At 42.6% G+C, this 21,342-nt stretch overlaps 1 protein-coding gene across 4 annotated transcripts in view; it reads left to right on the top strand.

The window, feature by feature from the left end:
* ptprub (protein tyrosine phosphatase receptor type Ub) overlaps window positions 1-21,342 on the top strand; it is a 156,250-nt gene that overhangs the window by 114,645 nt on the left and 20,263 nt on the right. The window contains exons 11-21 of one of the 4 annotated variants that reach the window (XM_070965720.1): window positions 114-216; window positions 305-578; window positions 5,640-5,676; window positions 9,083-9,221; window positions 10,199-10,222; window positions 10,497-10,651; window positions 11,335-11,522; window positions 17,179-17,251; window positions 17,334-17,410; window positions 19,613-19,630; window positions 21,220-21,256. In XM_070965720.1, the coding sequence (XP_070821821.1) occupies window positions 114-216; window positions 305-578; window positions 5,640-5,676; window positions 9,083-9,221; window positions 10,199-10,222; window positions 10,497-10,651; window positions 11,335-11,522; window positions 17,179-17,251; window positions 17,334-17,410; window positions 19,613-19,630; window positions 21,220-21,256 (1,125 nt within the window). The remainder of the gene's footprint in view (window positions 1-113; window positions 217-304; window positions 579-5,639; window positions 5,677-9,082; window positions 9,222-10,198; window positions 10,223-10,496; window positions 10,652-11,334; window positions 11,523-17,178; window positions 17,252-17,333; window positions 17,411-19,612; window positions 19,631-21,219; window positions 21,257-21,342) is intronic. The other 3 variants (XM_070965722.1, XM_070965721.1, XM_070965723.1) reach the window with 3 other exon arrangements.

Here is a 21,342-nt window from a genome sequence, read left to right as displayed (position 1 = left end):
TGTGTTTAAGTGGCATAAATGAACACTGGGTAAGGCAATGTGCTTGATTGTGTGTGTGCATGTTCCTTAATTATGTTTGACATGTACTGTAAGTGTTTTCCATATGTCCTCAGCTCCGACTTTTGATTACGGAGACATGCCGTCCCCCCTCAGTGAGACGGAGAGCACAATTACTGTCCTGCTGCGCCCCGCCCAAGGCAGAGGGGCACCTGTCAGGTGAGCAAATTATCTCAAATCTACATATTACATCTCGTTTTAATGCCAAGCATTGCTTATTAAAGGGTCATATTCACTCTGTGTTCAGTACATACCAGGTGGTGGTTGAAGAGGAGACGGGGAAGAAAGTGAAGAGGGAGCTGGGACTTCAGGAGTGTTTCCCACTGCCCATGTCCCATGGTGAGGCGCAGGCCCGGGGCACACCACACTACTACACAGCCGAGCTGCCACCCAGCAGCCTCCCAGAGGCCAGTCCGTTCACTGTGGGCGACAATCACACTTACAACGGTTACTGGAACAGCCCTTTGGACCCACGCAAAAGCTACCTTGTATACTTCCAGGCTATGAGCAACTTCAGAGGGGTGAGTGATTGTAAACTCCCACCAGTGGTGCAGCAGATCTGGCAGCACTTTGTCAACTAGCTGTAGTTTTAAGTGTTCAGAATAATTCTGAGCCTGTGGTGAGTGGTGTTAATGAGCATCTGTATTTACTAGTGCTATGGTTGACGGTGTAGGACAGTTGGCATTGTCTGGGCTCACAGCCCTTGAAAGAGTATTTGTGCTGTGAAAGGGGTTGCTGGATGAAAACACGTTGAGCTGGCAGTGTACCTACTTGGAAATGATGTATGTTTATATCAAACCGCTTTGATTCTTTGCAAACAAAGCATGTCTGAAACAGGGAATTACTTGCATGCATTACTTACAGCTAGCAAAGCTCAGATTAGCTGGAATTACTCAGAGTCAACAACGTGTTTCACTTCATTTGTCTTTTACTTTAAGTGCTCTTCTTATTCTGTCCTGTTCCTTTCTTTTTTGTTCTGTTACCTCATGTCCCTCATTCAGTGGTCTTTCCATTATTGTCCTTGTCTAGTCCTCTCTTTCTTTATGCACCTAATCAGTTGATAATCTTTGAAAATAGCCCGTGAGTGGAGATTGAGGTTGGACAAAACCAGGCTTAATGCTTTCACATTTCTGCATTTGTTTCCACATTGAACATTTTTGTGAATCTTGGTTGTAGACCTTGTTAGCTGAGAAGCCGCACACTATTTCACCGTGCACATGAAACCCTTCAGTCTCCAGTCATACCCAGAGGACGCCACATTACCTTTCCAAATTCCATTACAGGAAGAGCTGCTACCTGGGTGAGGCAATTACTTAAGGATAATTGGACACAGGTGCAGATGATCAGAGGTAGAAAGCTGCTGCTTTAATATTCACAGACTGTGGCAATGAAGCTGAGAAATGTTGCCGCAGGTAACACAGTCTTCTGTGATCATCAGCTGAGAGTAAATACATGCAAGCTGGGTTACTGGTTGACTTTCTGAGCCCTGTCAGTGGTTATTTTGTGATCACATCGTTGTTTTGTTTTTTTTTTTTTTTAAGCATTGGCCGTGTGTGTATTATAAAGTCCCATGAACAGAGCTGGATGGCTCATCCCCACCAGTAGCATCTTTTTCCAACCCAGTGGAGAAATACACGGAGGGACTGCAGTGTGAGCACTTCACACAACTAGGCTACTAAGCATGGGATTAGATAGGGGAGGCCTGGCTTTACCGGCGGATGGGATTAGGTTTTGTTTTGCCTGGCAGGGGGCCAGCAGCCATGACCCACAATGAGTAAAGCCAAATCACACAGCCAGCACTGTCCCCAGTCTTTCAAACACTGCTGCCTTTGCCTAGAAATACAGTAGCAGTCACTGTCTAAATCTGGGCATCAGTCCTGTGTTGGTGCTACAGGACTGAAATAATTCCTCTTGAAGGACCAACAGTGTGCCTGGAGGGCAGGGGCTGCAAAAGGAGTTTTAGTCAAAGAAATGACAAAACTTACTCTTGCAAACATGTAATTCTCTTGGCTTTATTCTGGTGTCAATGTTTCAGACATCAAACCTCAATGCAAAGTGTTATATGTGGGTGTGATGCTTCCTCTTTTTAAGCACAAGAAGTCTTTTTATTATTATTTTATTACTCTGAATGTCAGCTGAAAAACTTGTGATTTAGCTCAATTCAATCAGTTCTGGGCATATAACCAGCCAACAGCAGGGCAGAGAGGAGATATCACAGCAGGGCTATGACAACATGAACTGACAATGAGGGCTGTGGCAGAAAAAGTGCTAATTACATAAAATAAGACAAAATGAAAGAGCGGTTTTAACAGCAATTTTAGCACTAACAGAGCAAAAATAATAAATTGTGACATTGATGCCCTCTTTTGCCTTAATGATATTATTAACAGTACAGCGTTATTATTTCTCACTTAACACAACCTTTTGACAGCGGTCACATCCAAGTATTAATGAAAGCGTCCATTAAAAACAAAAAGCACAGATGTCAAGGTTTGGTTCATGCAGGTTGCAAGGCCTGCAATTACCAAACGTGTTTTGTGCTATTTTGTCTTTTCCTTTGTATTTTGTCTTCCTGCTTATCCTTCGTGTGCAATTATGCATTTCAGGGCTTTTACATTTTAGCAGTGTGCTCACTGTCACAAAAATGTAGGCCAAAAAACAGAATTTTTGCATTCTAAATTAGATTTTGTACGGGAGCATAAATGCATTGAGCATATGCATGTACTGTGGGATGTATTTATAGTAGTTTTTGGATAGTATACAGAAGAGGGAAACATAATTACCTCATGCCCACTCAATGTGGGAGAGAAAAAAAAAACGTACCTGCTCTTGAACAAATAGGGTAGCTGACACTGAAAACACTTCTCGCCTAAGAATCAAGCACCAGAAAACAGTCATATATTAACTTGGATTGAACAAATGCTGATGTGGTTTTCTGCTTATGGAAGTGGTTTTAAGGTGGTCATGCTTGGCAGTCATTCAAGGTATTTGCCCCATGACCACCATATTGAAATAAACTAAATTGTCAGCCTGTTTATTAAATCAGGGTCTGTGCGGTCCATTTAAGTTAGTGTTTGCCTGAATGTTTTTGTGGAGGGGCAACATTGCACCTCATCTTCAGTAACAGTGACAGCAATGGGAATAATTTGAACAGTATGCGACCAATAATATTTGGCATTTACCCATTCTAATTATCTGCAGAGAAGCTGTCAAGCCTCTCTAATTGTTTTGATTGAATTCATCTAAAGAGGTACTTGAAAGACTGTGGATACAAACTGTAGCTTCGCAGGCCACAGCATAGTCATTTATAACATCTCCTCTTGCATCTCTTTCACACACGCAGACACATGCATACACACTGCTCAACCCTGAGTGTGTGTCGTGGGGCCCCGTGTCGTGTGTTGGCATTTGTGTTTTGTATTTATAGCTGCCAGGAACCACCAGCCCCTCTGGCTTGACTGGCACAGAACGGCCACACGTGTGATGTGTGTCCCGCCATCTGAAGCTTGCCAATTAACTCTTGTGCTGAGGCGGCACACAATCATTCAGATGTGCTTGTTACAGAATGTGCTTCTATCCATCACAACAGTCTATTTTTTTTTTTTATCATTATACACTAAATAGATATAAATGCACTCTGTCTTAATTTGCCAAGGCTTGTAGTGATTGAATGTACAGTGAGATTTCAAAATGCTGTCTCCACAAAGAAAGCTGGTTCAGATGAATTAGCGTTTTTCTTTTTTTTTAAATATTTCCTATAATTGAGTCAGTCCCTCAAAAGCTGAAAGTGTCCAGTCAGCGTTTCTGGAGACACATGGAGAGGAAATGAAGCAGGGATGCACTTTTAAACAATTTGATTAATGGATATTGATTGAAACAAAGACAATCAGTAACCTTTGCAATAAATTCTATCATACCCTCGAGCACCAATAAAAATTAAGCCATGCAGCTGTCAATACTACTTCTTGTCTTGAAGTATGGCTTTTCACCCACTTTCAAAATGTGTAGCACCAAAATATCAGAGCACAGAATAGTAGTTGTTTATATGGCTGTTAAATTTAGAAGAAGAAACTTTAAGCTTTTAGTCACACCAGCAGCATAAACTGTCAAGATCGAAATAGCTCAACAGCTATTGGATGTGTTTCCATGACATTTGCCACCGTCATTCATGGTCCTCAGAGGATGAATTGTACTAAATATTTCCTCTAGCGCCATCATCATCACTAAAGTTCAGTTTGTTCAATGCTTTTCTTCATGAGTTTTGTGTTTAGCGCTAATTGTCAAATGTTAGCATGCTAACAAGCTCAAAGATGGTGAATATGGCATTAGCATTTTAACATTGTCATAGTGAGCATGTCAGCATGCTGACGTTAACACGGTGCAGTCTCACAGAGCTGCTAGCATGGCTGCACTGTTTGGCCAGGTGTCCTGTGATAAATCCCAACATGGTAACACTTTACAATACAGTACACAAAACTGTGATCAGTAGTGAGGAATGAATTAGTTACATTGTTAGTCTGAAAAGGAAAATGTCTAATGCATCCATATTCAAAGTGAGTGAGAGGCTTTGAGAGGCTGACAAATGGAAGCAGGACTGAAATGGTTAAATAACATTCACAAATGGTAAACATAGGTTCTGTCATTCTCTGAATCTGAGCGGCTGGTCTGTGGAAATGAAATGACAGTCTGTCTGACAGACAGCATGTTTGTCTACAGTTTGTCTGCACTTTCAGATCAAACCATTGGGTTAAGAGCTTGTTAAAGTGTCTGTCAGCTTGAAATGGATTTTCAATTTTTAAAAAAGCAATTTAACTTGAGTTTGAGGAAAGCACTTTTTGCTCATTTCCGAATGTACAAATTTGCATAATTGTCCCATAATGCCTGCATTAACATCTGTAAATCTTAATTTGATAATGCATCCCCTCCAAGAGGTGGCAGGATGGAATTGGATTACAGTCTTGGATCTCATTAGTGATGTTTGACAAAGGTCCTTTTCATAACACTGAGATGTCATCAGCTGAAATTTGAATAAAATTAATTCCTTTTCATGGTGGTGCACTGGTCTGAAACCCTCCTCTTAATTATGCTCGCTCCCTTTCAACTCTCATCTTTTCTCCTTCAGCAAGAATCTCCTTCTCAAACACTTCAGCACAGCTCTCAGATTTGAGATATTTTGTAATCTCATCTCGTCAATAGGACTCTTAACACAGAGGTAATTTGTCCTTTTAGACTGAATCATTTTTCCTGTAGTTTATCTGTGCTATTCTATCATAAAGTAAATTAGGCTTTTTCGTAGAAGAGTCAGAGGGTAGAAACAGCAGAGACGTAGACAGCACTGCGGTTCCAGATGTGGTCCAGAGTTGCCTCGTGTGTCTTGTGTATTAGGGAAGTACGCATCCTGTTTTAATGTTCACTCAGAATGTGTTTTTATCTGCTCTGGTCATATTTTCAGTGTGATGTATGTGTGTGTGTCTCCGCTCGGTGCCTCACGTCGTTCCTCTTTTCTTTTATCACACCTCTTTTTTTGCAAAATGCAAAGTGACACCCTCCCCTCTGATGTCTGTGTCTTCTTTCTCTTTCAGGAATCCAGAATAAACTGCATCCGCATCGCTCGCAAAGGTAATTCGGCATGAATATTCCTCCTCCCACAAACACTGTGAGCGTGAAAGAATTTTCCTGCATTGCATCTGAGTGCTTTGCAAAAACGTCTACTTTCACCTTGTTCTCAGATGAGAAATTAAAAATGTAATTGTAACAGTATTGCTTAGTTTAGTCTATATTGTGCCGTTTTTCACCACTCTCTCAAGTACAAAGGTGGGGATCTGGGCAGATTTTCTCCAATGATCCTGGTTGTTTAGCAGTGGGCCTCTGAGAAAAGGGCAACATGCAGGGAGGGATTAGAGGTCAGGCTTTCATCCTGTTTGTTTGGGGGCAGACGCTGGGACACACTGTATCAAAGGCAGTCTCTTTGTTCTCATCGGCAGCCCACTAGATGGCTACATCTGAGGGCTTTGACCTCAGCGCAGTCCAGAAGGGTCCTCCAGATCAAAACTTCCAGATGGAGCTACCTTGGCCTATCAGTATGAGACAGCCATCCCCCCCACCTCTCAACCCCCCCTTTCTGTACCTCATCTTTGGATTCAAAGGGACATGAAAAGGGCAGGGAAATTGACTCTAAGTCCTGATGGCAGGAGAGCCCCTCTGCCATAGTACACTGTCAGATCATGGTGAATAAAAGTCATGTATTTATAGTTATCATAGCACCGCAACAGTAAGCAGAGCCTTGCAAGTAAATTGTCTTGGCGGGGTGTCTTTTTTTGGTGAAGGCCTCTTTTTGTGAGAGAAAAATGAAAGTGATGAGGCTCTCCTCAAGCAAACAGCCAAAAGGCAAGGCTGAGTGTCTCACTCCATCTGCCCCTCACAGACACCTGGTAGGGCATTGATTAATTATCCTTCCTCACAGCAACGGGCTTTACTCTGTGCTCGCCTCTTTTCTTTAACAGCAAGCAGAAAGAGAGAAAAAAAATGCACAATGGAGCTCCAGCAGTCAAAATGATTTAATTTTAATAAGTAAAAAGGCAAGATAGTAATAATAAAACCAAACTAGAGAGAGAACAGAAGGGAAGATAAGACGAAAGAAAAAAGGGGGGGAAATACACAGTAGAAAATAATTATTTAAAAAATTGCCAGCATTACATCAACCACATGCAGGATGATGTAACGGCAAAAAAAAAAAAAAAATCCTGAAAGGCAAATTGATAGGAAAAAAAATTCTTGGGGTGATTTCCAATTTCAAGGTGTGACAGGTCAGAGGTTTTTTGTCGCTGTTTGTGATCTCCGTGCTCCCTCTACCATTAACATAGCTTCTGCATCATTGGGTCCTAAGCCGTTATTATCAAGCAGCCCATCACAAGTAAAGTGGAGGCAAATGATTCTGGCTTGGATAACAAAGCTGGAGATTACATTTCAACTTCCAGGTGACAGTTTAATTAAGGATCCTCTGGCAGGCTCAACACAACAATAGACTTCCATTTCTCCTCTAAGTGCCAATTTCCACCATCGGGCAGCTGGCAGGTGCATGGATTCATGTGGAAATCTATTTCATCCTTGTGTTTGGCTTAATAGAAATTTCGAAGCTAAATGTGGCAAAATCGCCTTGTCTGTCCAAAATGTCAGAAAAGTGAAATTGATTTTTCACCTCCTCATTTGCATTTTTAGCCAATGTTAAGTACCCCTGCATTTCATGAACATGTGATTTTAAATGAGGTCACAGCATAGAAAAAACAGCAAGAGCTGAGTCTGTGGCTGATGTTTGAATGGAGCTCTTTGAGATGTTAAAAACGCTGTAGCTCACAGACACAAAGGCATGTTTGGATGATAGTGTGTGTGTGTGTGTGTGTGTGTGTGTGTGTGTGTGTGTGTGTGTGTGTGTGTGTGTGTGTGTGTGTGTGTGTGTGTGTGTGTGAATGCAAACCACAGGAAGAAAATATTACCTTTGTTTCAGTCTGAATAAACCCTCTCCTACCACTCCTGCAAAGTCAAGTATACCTGTCAGATGTGGTGTCTATACAGCAAACCCAGAAATATCACATTTTTGGGACAACACAGAGGAATTCAAAAAGCAATGTTCCAAGCAGTTTTAGAAGGAACACTTCCTTTATAATTTCAAGCCAATGACTAATTTTCTCCATTCAGATATGCCAAACTCTGCCATCATTGATTAAAACATCCTGCCAAATTACGAAATCATATTGTCCCACTTTCATCTTTCTTTGGCATGAGGGTTCTAAAGCATCCATAAAAGTGCCCACGGCTGCATATACTTGGGCTAAAACATGGCTCCGTTTTCATTTTCCCTGCCCCAGATCTGATTCTTCCCCAGCAGGCTGCAAGATAGAGCTCTATCCCTAGGCCTGCTCTGACTTTCTGCCGCTCTGCAGATAGGTTGTGCTGTTCCAATAGGCTGAGAAGGGCTAGTTCCAGGGCTGTCAAGGCCTGGAGGACAGGCTGACACACACTTGGAAAACTAGATCAGTGGGCCCCTAGAACGAGACAAAGAAAGGCCCACTGCTCAGCACCATTTACATAAGTATGAAGCTTTATGCCAGAGAAATGAATAACCTGCTATTATGATAACGACCTTTCCAGTAGCTCACAGACACCGGGGCACCTTGAGATTATGCTGTAGGGCTGTGTGGATGACTTGTGACTGGGTAAAATATTATATTTAATTCAGCGTTGAATAGAAATGCACCTCCAAGGTCTAGTGCATGTACCACAGCATACAAATATGCAACTGCAATATCACAAGGTGTCAGCCTATTGTTTCAATGATTATATGAGTATTGAAGAACCATTTGTTGTATGTGACTAATGGGTTTTACAAAGTGAGTTTCGTGTGTTTTTATTCTGGCATATCTGCAACTATTGCAAATATTGTTAGTTCATAGCAATCTGTTTATTTTCCCATCTCCATTCCTTCTCTGTAAACATCAGTATAAATCTTGAACAGTCGAAATAGCTGGTTGGAAACCTTTCTGACAACAAAATTTTTATTCTGCGCGCCAGCCAATCATTTTGTTTGTCAAAAGCCCAAGTTGTCATTATGCATCTCTGAGGACTGCAGGTTTGTTGTGTTGGACAACACGGACGGTTGCTGTCTCCCTTGCTTAAGGCACCATGTCTTTATTCACATGTCTCATTCATTTTTGCCAACTATTTGAAAGCACCTCTTGAAAGTACCACTGTTATGGAAATGTGGCGTTGGCATTAAGAAGACCATTATAATTCAGTGTATGTCCTTGCAGTATTCAGGATAAGCAATGTGAACGTCTGTATTGTCATGTGAGAAGTCTACGTTTGTGAGAGAGAAACTTCTGTGTGCATGAATGGTGCGTTCTTCAAAGCTGTGGATCTTCAGTTTCTTTTCGGTTTTCTACACTCTTCTCTTTTTCCTTCCTCATTTACTTTATGCTCTGTATTTGCATTGTGCCTCTTTCACATGTATCTGTGTTTCTGCTTCTAGCGGCCTGCAAAGATCACCGCAAGGCTCTTGAGGTGTCCCAGCACTCTGAGGAGATGGGTCTAATTCTCGGGGTGTGTGCTGGAGGTCTTGTAGTCCTCATCCTTCTGCTGGGTGCCGTCATCATCATCATTAAGAAAGGGTAAACATCTGCTGATAAGTGTTGAGCACAGAAACATGCCTCATTATGCACAATCACACCACATCCCCTGCATTGTTTTTCCCTTTATGTTTTTTTTTGGAACAGTTCAGTAATCAGTTTTTCTACTTGCTGAACTTTTGTAAAGGTCATGCTTGTTTAGGGAAGATGGTGCACCAACAGCCAGAGCTGCATTGTTTTCATTCCCTTATGGTGCACCAGAGGGACCACAGAACTCTCATCTGCAGAGCCTATCTGAGTGTGAAGTATTTAATTAGAGGCGGATGCAATTCAATTAGCCACTTAATTACACACCCCAAGCAGAGGCCTGACCCTTAAATGAGATGGTAATTGGGAGGGAAAAGGTGTGCTTTTAGAGATTATTAGCCAATGATCCCACAGGTCTGCTGCAGATCATCTGCACCTCTCTTTTTGCATTTATTTAGCAGCAGCTCTAGGCCGGCCTCAGTTTAAGTCTCAAATAAGGCTTAACCTGCCTCACTTAAATAAGATTTATTGAAAATCTGAAGAGCCTGCAATGCCAAATGGGAAGTTACTCAGGGCTCCAGCAATCATTATTAAATGGCCGACGCAGCGTCCAGGCTCATGTTGAATAATGTTGATTTTGAAAGTCACCACTGCTCTGTACATTAGCCCATGTTCCTCTGCTAAGCCACCATGAAGTTCGCTCTTCAAGAATTGATTGCTAAATTAGCTGTGACAGTAAACCTGTGGTCTAGTCCGTGAAGTGTAACACTGAGACATATTCGATAGGAAGAAACACATTTTTTGGTCTCGCTTTGGTTCGGTCTGTCAGCACCTGCTTGATGCGTTCGCATGTGTCATGTGGCCATGCTCATGAGAGGATGGTTCTCATTTTCACTATAATCAATGCATTCTGCCCTCAGCTGACATTGCTTTCATCTTACATCTCCTCTTTCTCTTGATTTTTTTTTCTCCTTCTCCTGCACTCTTTCCAGAAGGGACTACTACTCTTACTATCCGTAAGTGATTCCACCTCTTTGCTTTTCCATCGTTTTGTGACCCATCATATACATGCTTGTGCTCTGGCTGTCAATCATGAGTTGTAGAGGGAAAACAATAAAGCAGTTGGTCTGTGTATATACCTCCTTTCCTACTATTTATACACTTTTTTCTTTTCCATGTCATTCCTTACTAAACATGACATTTTCTTTTTCTCCCGCTCTCTGTCTCTGTCTATTACAATCTCTCCTGCATTGCAATTCCCCCTCCTTCTTTTTCTTTATCCAATAATAGGAAACCAGTGAACATGAATAAGACACCTATTACCTACCGGCAGGAGAAGAGCCATATGGGCTCCATGGAGCGCAGTTTCACAGACCAGAGCACCCTACAGGAGGATGAAAGAATGGCCCTTTCCTTCATGGATGCACACACCTGCGGCACACGCAGTAAGACAAATGCACTCAAAATGACACATATAGTACAGACAACAAACCTACCAGCGTACCACAACTACACAAAGCAATTCCAAACTGATGCACATCATCCCTCACTTTGTAATCTTGTTGTCTGTCACTCATTCACACCGTAAATGTCTGAACCATTCTGAAAGATAGTTATCATCCTGTGTGGCAAATATTCTTTGGCACGGCTTGCCCTCAGCTATTCACTGCCTGGAACCAGTACACAAAGAATCTCACAAAACTGCAAAAAGAAAAGGGAGAATTGCACAAGTGAAGTAACATATTTGAACGAAATGATTTGCGATTCAGGACTTTTCATCTTGATCTCCTGTTCAATATTGTCAGTCTCACAGAGAGCAAAAGATAGATGTGTTTACTGTGAAGCTGGCACAGATCTTTGTCCGCTTCACTCGTCATCCGAGACAAACCTGCTGTCACATCTACATAAGATCTCCTATGAAGACATCTTTGCCCAGACAAACCTTATCAAAGTGACACGCCTGTAGCATCCACTATACTGTATGTCTGTACTTTGAAGAGTAACACCACCTTGTGTCATCCCAAACTAAACAGAACTTGTTTAATGTTTTATGTCATAACCTGTCTTGTGCATGAATTTTTCAGCTGGAGTTGCACTGAAATTGCAAATGTGTCTGTGTCTGGTGCAGGTGACGCTCGTAGTTCAGTGAATGAGGCCAGCAGCCTGCTGGGAGGCTCCCCGAGGCACCAGTGTGGACGCAAAGGCTCCCCCTACCACACAGGCCAGCTACACCCTGCTGTCCGAGTGGCTGACCTTCTCCAGCACATCAACCAGATGAAGACTGCCGAGGGCTACGGATTTAAACAGGAGTATGAGGTGAAAGGCCTCTATTACACTCCTTTCTTTCTGACAACAAAAGACAACATGGACAGCCATTGCTTTTACACTCTGACAGCATGAAGCAACAAAGCATTGCTGCCGGTGCACCAGTGTCAAGTATGGTGGACAACTATTAAAGACAGATTTTAGAGCTGCATTATTCTACAGAACAGTATTCTCACTGAGATTGTGCTCTTAAATGACCAACCTTAACTGTAATTTCAACAGCTTCATTATAAATGGTACATTCGTTTCTCCCGTAACATACAGCGAGTGAGAAAACTTGAGGCAAGAACACTCAAATTGCAACAATATACATAATACAATGCCACAGATGGAGGCTTTTTCACCTTTACTTTCATTTTCATGCTGTAAATGAGAAAGTGGTTTCATAACCTTCATGTTTATGTAACTTATTGGATGTTTTATTTGTTTCTGTACCAAGGTTGTCAATGATGTTATAGCAACTCAGTTCCCATGGAAAGAGAGGTGTTTGCCACATGTCTCACACGTTCTGTGAACAGTGCTCTCTATACTGCTCTGTGTCATGCAGAAACTGTTGTGGCAGAAAGTCACTGTCTTCATCTAAAACTACTTTTTATGTAAAGTTGGTGTTTATTGGTAGTTATACAGTGACTACCTTGCCTAATCCTTAAAGCCTGCAGTTCATCCATCTATCCAACTGTTTTGTAGCAGCTTAACTGGGTTAAGGTCACAGCAGAAAGCTTCTTGTTCTTGAGGGTTTTGTAGCTGCTTTCCTGGCAGCTGGAAGGTATCATCTCTCGAACATGCCGGAGTTCTATCCTGAGGTCTCCTCTCAATCCAGTTTGCCAGTATACCTGTAAAGCTGTGACCTGGGGTCTTCTTTGCCAGTTGCCAAGATCTTTCCTCTCACTGTAGAAGAGCAGCGGGAAAACAAAACTTATCTTAACCTCTTGTATCCATGATCTCTTTCTTTCATCCTCTGCTCAGAGCTTGTTGCCATAGGGGAGGTTGAAGACAAAAGAAGAAGCTGTGATTTGTGGGTTAGCTCCCTCTTCACCATAAGCTGCGTTACAGTGGCTACACCTCCTCCATGCCTGGTTAACCTGGGCAGTCCTAACACAGTGGAGAGAGCTGGCTAGTTAAAAAGGCTGATGGTGTAGTACTTAAAGAACAGAAAGCATTGCTCTTCATTAAGTAACAGTACCTGATGCCCCAGGGAGGAAGGCCGGTCAATATCCTGGCTTTCCTCAGCAGGAGTAGTTGACCTTGGCAACATTGCGAGGAGGTGGAAGGACTATTTTGAGGAACTTCTAAACCTGTTTGATGAACCATCTTTGCTGCAGGCTGTGCTTGGATGTTCTAGGAGCGTTTCAGCTTGTATGCTCAGTAGAGGAAATTACATCAGTGAGAGTTGCCCGGGGTGGGAGAAACTGATCTCAGGCCCCGCAAGAAAAATGACAGGTTCTGTCCTGCTGACCACAGAAAAGTGGATCACCTTTAAACCTGTCACAGATAACTGACATCGCGCTGAAAAGTGCTCATCTTTTGAAAAAAATGACTTCCAGATTATCTTGTGGGAACTGCTGCGCGAGTGACTGATATATGCACCAAGAAAGAATATAAAAGAGCATACACAATAAAAACAAGTCACAGACATAGTCCAAACATGACAGACCGCCGATTGTGGTGACAGCCCACAGAGCGAGTGTGGAGTGCTGCAAGTCTATACACTCAAACTCTTAGCTGTGAATTGAGATTCTTCAATGTGGGCACTGGATTCTGACAAGGATATGTCTTCTTATCTCACCAGTTTGTGATGTGACTAGACACATGTCAAGACACAACCAAGGGGTTTGGAGTTAGTATTTCCAATTTTGAGGCCACTATGGCTTGCCCTAAGACTGTAGTGAAGTGCCTGAAAATGGAGTAATTCGGGTATTTTTGCTGGCTGTTAGTGAGTAGTAAGAGGGATCATGTGCAATTACTACATGTTGTGGACAACTTCTAGCTCACAGAGGCCAGGTTAGCTGGAATGGGTCTTTCGAGAGTGGTGTGGGAGGCCATCAGTCCTCCTCTGACATTATCCATGCACCCTCCAATCCACCAAATGAAATTAATTAGCGGGGTTTAAAAGGCATCTGGATCACACTGTTGACGCTGTATGAATAAATCATCATGATTTGGGCCCAAAGAAGACTTCTGTCATGGGGGCAGGCCTGATGAGGTTAAATGTCTCTAGAGGTGCTCTAGCTAGTCCCCTGTCCACTGCTAACAGATTGTAGGGTAGCAAAGAAAGGAAAGAGGAGTTTGGAAGGCTGAGTTTGAAGGGAAGAGAGATGACAGTTTACAGAGGGAGAAATGTGAGAACAGAGAGCTCTTGGCTCTCATGCCCTGTAACCTCCAAATAACCTCCTCCCAGTAGCAATGTTAGTATTTACCTCCCTCTACAATATATGGTGCAGCATAAATGCTCTATAATTCACAAAGGTAACCATCAGACTGTGATGCTATGGACTCTTCTAACCTTGGGGACCATTAGATGTTGTTTGGTATCCTCACACATCATGGGTCTGATGCTGGCCAATAGCGATCCTCTTTAGATATGGAATAATTAGTTGTTTTTTTGGTGTAAATCACTTGGGTTTTCTTGGCAGATCACTGCTTGCTTTAGTTTGTTTTTGCACTAATGAACCACAGGGCTTTGGTCCTGAATTGAACTGTATGTACAGACATGTTTATTTTCCAGAACATCGCTTAATCCAGTCCTGCTGTTGCAGCGGCTGGTACCTCTGGTTGTATGTTTCAGGGCACATAAAGAAGGACCCAGATCTGTGAATAGCTCTCCGCAGTGGAATGATTGTGGCTGAGAGTTGGGATCACACCCTGTGGAGAAGTCCGTCCTGGTCACCCTTGGCCTATGGCATTCACGAAAAAGAGAAAACATCTTTTGTCTCTGGTTCCCTCTAGAACTCTGCTTGTAGACTCATTAAACTGTCCCTCATGGGCAAAACACACTCAACTCAAAAGATCAATACACACCTCTTTGTTATGTTTTTTTCCTCTCTGTGCTAGAGTACATGTTTTGATGGAGTGTCTCTCTCCATTATGAAGGAAAATGATGAGCAGTATCATATTACACTCCCCTGGCAGGTATAGGTTTTTATTTCCCTGAAGAATACCTGTGTTCTGTAAAAACACCAATCAAGAATTTACAGTGAGTTGTAAAGGGGCTTGTATGTGTGGCAGGTGCTGTCACCACATTCATATCCCCACTGCAGAAACGTACGAGTAAACAACAGCAGAGCTTTACTGGTGAACTCAAAACTTTCATTGTACCTCTTTGCACCTTGAGGCTGAGGTTAGCAAAGATGACGGACTCCTTGATTTAAAGTTTAGTTACAGGCTACTGAATTACCACACTTACTTAAAAAAACACCAGCTACCTTTTAGCATGAATCAGGCTTTTTATTCATTATATCAACTGAATTTTTTTTGTTTCACATCTCAGACATCACTGATTGGATTTCGATTGCATGCGGTGGGATTATGAATCTTGTCTCCGTTTTTGGCATTTTGGGAATTACAAGTCAACACAAGGTCATGTCACAGTAACTGAGTGATCCTGAAGGGGCTGTTGTGGAGGACATTTTGTTCAACGTTGCCTTGTTATTTAGGGGAACAAATAATGCACATAATGAAATCTAGTGAGATGTTGAGAGCACATGCTGAACTGAAAAAAGTACTTTAAAAGTGTTAGAACATCAATAGCTCAGGATTGTGTCATTATTTCCTTCATCTAATTTTGCTCATTTTATATGATCCTCTTAACCAACCCACCCAACAGATCCCTGCCAATGGGGGTTTCTAATCAATCTTCCATGGGTCTGTGTTGTTTCCCTTCCCTCCTCTTCAATACATGGCCATTCTCTTGCCGTTTTTCTTCCTGTGTTTTTCCTCTGCCTGCCTGCCTCCCTCTCCTCTCTAGAGGGCTGAGAGCTCATAGGTGTAGTGTCAAAAATATAAAGGATGGAGGGAGAACAAGAAGAAGGAGGTGGACAGGGAGACGTGATGAAGAGCGGAAGAAGAGGGTAAAGAGAACAAGGGATTCAGAGAGAGAGTCGAACCCAGAGAGAGCGCATGGAAAGGGGAGGAAAATTGAGAAGGAGGGTGTAATCCCAGGCAGGATTTGGCTGGTTCTTGGCTCTCTGTGGGGAGAACTGCGTTGTAATCCTCTGCTCAGCGTGGAGACTTGGGCAGAGTTTCACCAAATTCCCCTAGTGGCTGAAAACCACAGGGGGTAGACTGGTATGGATGTGTGTGTGTTTGTGTTCATGGATCGAAAGTGGCTGTTTGCGGGCTTAATTTAGACCTACAGTGGACGCTTAAAAGTGGCTTATGACGACGTGTGAGAGTAAGCGCTCTGCAGTGCATCCATGCAGGCAGGTGGATCATATGGAGTGCGGAGAGGTGTTGCTGAGTATGATGTGTTATAATACGGCTGAGCAGCCATCCACCAGGCAGGTGGTAGACAGCTCCACTGCCTTCCCTCTAATTGCCAGGCATCTCACCATGCAGTGGTTAGTGTGCTGTACTGTGTAACAATATTATTTCATCTCATTTTGAAGCAATTTATACCTCAAATCAGAGGCAAGCATTTGGGTCTTTTTGTGTTTTTTTCTCTGTTCTCACATAAGACATAAGCAGTTTTGATAACAGTTTAACTACGGGAAATTCTTAACAGTTAGTCCTTGATTTAACAGACAAAAGCATGTTTCTCACTTCTAGCCAGTGACCTTTAAGGCGTTGACAGACTTGATCAACTATGGCTAGCTGGCTAATTAAGCTAACATCAGCCCCAGGAGTTGGTTGAAAAAGCAGTCTCAAGCTGACTTTTTAATTTTTCCAGCGGGCAGCCTCCTTTATAAAGTGAAAACCCTATGAGGGGAGTCTTAAATATACATAGTGCTAAGACTGAGGCTAACGCTGCATGTCCCATACAAAAAAGTAGCATCCTGACCACTTGAAGATGTAGAAGAGAATGAAATAAAGAAACAGCTTTGTTATTGTACTGCTGTAGAAAGCTAGGTACTCCGAGTATTAGAAGTATTAACCCTGCTTGGTTGCTTATCTTACCTGAATTGGAGAAGCAGTGTTTTCACTTTTAACGTCACAAGAGAAAAGTCTGCTAATATTCACCTCAACAACTACTACAGCTCCATGCATAACACTTCAGCATGTGGAGAGCTCCACAGGTTGACAGACCTGCTGTGCCCAGGTATGATTGCTAAGTTGTGATTAAATAATCGCTGTTTGGTCAATTTGTGAGTTATGTAACAGCCATTACCTCCATGAGCCCCTGATGTGCTACGCAGATTTTAACCCAGTATAGCCACTTTTTACACACACACACACACACACACACACACACACACACACACACACACACACACACACGCACACACGCACAGCGGCTCTTAATTTCCTTCGCTGTGATGAGAGAAGTGCTGATAGACATTTATCATGCAACCATGAAACACAGTTTTCAAACACATAAAAGAAATGCAATGATGTGTTGAAGCTTTGATTAGTGTTTATCTAAGATAGCTGAATGTTTAATATAGAGAGGCCCTTTTTCTAAAATCTGCAACAATTGTCTCTACCCCTGCAGAGTTTCTTTGATGGCTGGGATTGCACAAAGAAGAAGGACAAGACCAAAGGGAGGCATGACACCTTGTTGGGATGTAAGTCATCAGAACTCATTTTGTCTTATATAAAAAAAAGGAAATATTTTGGAAATTGATGTGTTATTCTTATCTGCCTCAGATGACCGCCACCGAGTCAAGCTCCATCCTCTCCTGGGAGACCCCAATTCAGACTACATCAACGCTAACTACATTGATGTGAGTCTAATCCTGTTTTTCTGCCTTTACTCAACATGGGATACAAATAAGTCTCACACCCTGCAAAGCCACAGTCCATCTCTCTCATGCTTGTAAGCTCACCAGTCTGCTGGCCCACTTTCACCTGGAGGCTTTCATCCAATCAAACACTCTTCCTATTGGTGTTTTGCCAGATGCCATGGTTGTCAATTGTTGCACCGAATCCCTGACCCAGACTTGCTCTGCTATCACTTTTATTAAAACAGAGTGGAATAAATGCGTTTAATGCCTTGCAGAGGAGATGAATCTTTCTGTAAGATGCCACAAATCCCCCAAAATTAAATAGACATGATTGATGTTATCCAATCTCTGGATGGGCTGGGAGGAGATGATCCTTTCCACTGTTCACCTTAACTGTCTGCCGCACATGCAGCGCCACAACAACATTCTCACTGATCATATGAAATACATGTATATGTTGCTAACGTGTCTCACACAGACTCATTCATACGTGTTCCCATTCATAAAAACTAGAGGAGGCTGTGTTTCTTCAGAGAGCAGAAGTGGACATTTAGATGGCAGCAGTGAACTTATGAACCAATTAACCAAAGAAATCAACCCAGATTTTAAAAAAAACAACAACAGTTCTGCTAGCAGATATACAGCAGATAGAACCTTGTATTTTGGTTCCCCTGTGAATTTGCTGTCACGGTCCTCGGTTGTTGCTATTCATTTGAGTTATGTCAAGGGAGGTCTGGCAATCTGATACGATTTCTTTATCTCACAAGATTTATTTTGCACGTCTCTCATTGCGACTACTACAGTATAAAGTAAATATGGCGCTCAGTGAGAAGTTAGGCAGGTTGATGTACTCCCGACGACTCCCGTTTGAGGCTGATAAGAGGTTGATCCTGTCTCTGTATAAATCCTCGTGAGGAATATCTAATAACTGATATTTGTTCGGAGAGAGATAATTACAAGGTGTATAAGTGGTCTTGTTGTTGGATGATTTCCTCCTTTTGCCCAAATTGTGTCATCAAAATGCTTAACACTGCAGGGCCTTTTTTCCTCTCTTTTATTTCTCTGTAGAGAATGGGCAGCGGTGAGATGCTTTTAGAGAGTTCATTACAATGTGAGGGCATTAAAAACCTGGCCTGCTGTTAGGACTGTAGTTATTGTGAGGGTCTCCATTAGCATTTAGGGCACAGAGGTGCAAGCATTAGAGGGAAAACACCACTCAGCAGCCACTACAGTGTCAGAGTCAGTGATATTACTCCCTGACAAGGCTGACCCGGCAAGTTGAAAAGTAACTCCGTCACCACAGCGAAGCATATTTTGGCCAGCCTGTGATTATTTCAGGTTAAATATAAAAGGTTAAATATAAAAGTTTTTCCTCGCTCTGAAACATTATTGCACCTTCATGCTGAAGTCTTTCCTTGATTGTGGTGTGTGCTGCTTGAGGAGGTGCAGAACTTCACATGTGTTTGACATCTTCTTGCACCTGTTCCAAATGTAGAGCAGTCCAGCGCGTCCTGGCTGTTGCTTTACGCTTCATGTGCTTCTAAAGAGTAACAGGATCTTACGGACAGGTGTAGCATTGTCACACAATCAAGAGCACACGCATGCATAGACACACACACGCACGCACACACACACACTCACACACACACGCACGCGCGCACATGCACACACACACACACACACACACACACGCACACACACATTTTCCTTTTTAAAATGTTTGTCAAAGACACATTTCATAACCAATTCATAAGGTGTGTCCTTCCAATGCTGTTGCAGTGCAACATGCTATGAAATGCAAAGACTATAGCGATATTTAAAAAACAGTGAGCCAGCTTTGTTTCCCAATTAGCAACATAATGTATGTGTGAGACACAGCAGGATTTGTCCTACAACAGTAACCTATAGATTAGAGTGAATGAAAAAATGATGGCCTTAGGTGGTAATTTCCCATGAAAAATGAATGATCTAACACATAGGGAGCCCAGTCACACACACACACACACACACACACACACACACACACACACACACACACACACACACACACACACACACACACACACACACACACACGCCCTCTCTTCCCACTTGTCTGTAACCATAACTCCTACTTACCAAAAGCCTCTTTCATTAACTAGCCTATATGTCTTCTTTTTCTACTCCCCTCCCCACTTCCTCGACCTTGCTTGGACTCTGTAGATTCGGATTAACAGGGAAGTAAGTACTTCACTGCTCGTTCTTCTGCCTGCCATCGCTCTATTTTTGCTCTTTTCCCCTCTTCTCTTCCCACTTCCCTCTTCTTTTTTCACTATCCTCTATCCACAAATGCTCAAAGGTCAGTGTATTTCAGGTTTGTGCCCATTTGACAGAAAAAAAGACAAAAACGTGCCCTTTTAGCTAAAGATTTTAAATGAACACAAGGAGATGTGTCCTCTGTGGACAGAGGACCCTGCTGTCTTTGTTAGTTTTCATAAGTGGCCAAGACTCAGGAAGTTTAGTTGCTATGGCGACCATCTTAAGTGGAGGAGTGGTGTCAGTCATGCTGATAGTGTTTGATGAGAGCCAGAGGAATTGTGGATAACAGGCCGCAGAGCACTGGTCATCCATCTCCATTTCAAACATGTACTCGTTTATCTGACTGGATGCAATTCTGTTTAACAACGTGGACGGACTCATCATATTTGGACGATGCCCTCCGCAAAAAGATAAAAACTGTTATCAACATGGATTGCCTCATCAAACTGATTTGATGAGAGCCGGTGGGCTTGGGGGTTTAGTCAGATTATTCCGGACCTGCCTTCTCCACTTCACAGAGTCATGTAAGGAAATTGGGGCATCAATTATCCTTCCAGCTGCTCCTCTCAAAATGACCAAAAAACATGAACCACAACAGCCATGTGGTTTTCTAGGGGATGTGTTTTTCAGGACTGTATTGTTGGAAACAGGTGTCTCCTTTACCGTGAAAGATTAGATGAGCAGTACTTATTTTCAGGAGGACTTCCAATGAACAGGCTTCTCGTCCTGAAAGTGTTCATGCTTTAAAGTCCCTCAGGTGGTCTTTCTCGTGTTTATCCCCCTCAAGGCTTTAGAGGTGACATCTCATCGTTCATTCATATTCACCTCATACTCACCATGTGAAAATGTCTGTCGTGTATATCAAAGGCTGCCATCTCCTTTGATATGAAGGATCCCAGAATACTTTGCAGTTCATGTCAGCATTTGCCTTGGAAGCTGTTTATGTTGGTGATGATATCATGCATTTATGTGAAACCTGTAAAAGATATTCTTTCCCTCATTTGACTTGAGCGGAAGAATTCAAGGGTGATGTTTTCTGGAGAAAAAAATGTGGTTTTGGTGTGTGAATTCATCATCTCAAGATATGGCACATATTGCATCTTCAATGAAAATGGATTTGTCTTCATGGGACAGCACCCTGTCAAACTGTCATAAGGATTCGGTCAGTGTTCAGTCAGCACTGTGGGAATCACTGACTGTAGGAATCACTTTTTTGAGAGATTCATCAGCAGTTTGTCAAGACAGCAGTTTACCATGTGTTGCCTCAACTGCTCCAAACTCTCTGTGGAGTCTCTGAGGGCAAAGAGGTGTTCTAGAGTCAGCAATAAGCCACATAGCACTGGAAATTTATACAAGAAATACAATTCACAGTTGTAGAGAGTGGGTCAGTTGGAGAGCAGAAAACAGAGACAGAGGGAAGGAAAAGGGTGAGACAGAGAGACACCCTCCATACAGCTGTGCCTGAGGCGCAGATGGCTTACTCAGCATGTCATCGCTCTTTTCTCTTTCAGGGCTACCATCGATCCAACCACTTCATCGCCACTCAGGGTGAGTATCCCAGCAAGGCTATAGTGTTTATGTGTGTGTGTGTGTGTGTGTGTGTGTGTGTGTGTGTGTGTGTGTGTGTGTGCGCG

Source organism: Chaetodon trifascialis, chromosome 7, assembly GCF_039877785.1.
Source record: "Chaetodon trifascialis isolate fChaTrf1 chromosome 7, fChaTrf1.hap1, whole genome shotgun sequence".
NCBI classification, from domain to species: domain Eukaryota; kingdom Metazoa; phylum Chordata; class Actinopteri; order Chaetodontiformes; family Chaetodontidae; genus Chaetodon; species Chaetodon trifascialis.
The sequence above is the reverse complement of the archived record's forward strand: the minus strand, read 5'-3'. Positions and strand labels throughout refer to the sequence as shown.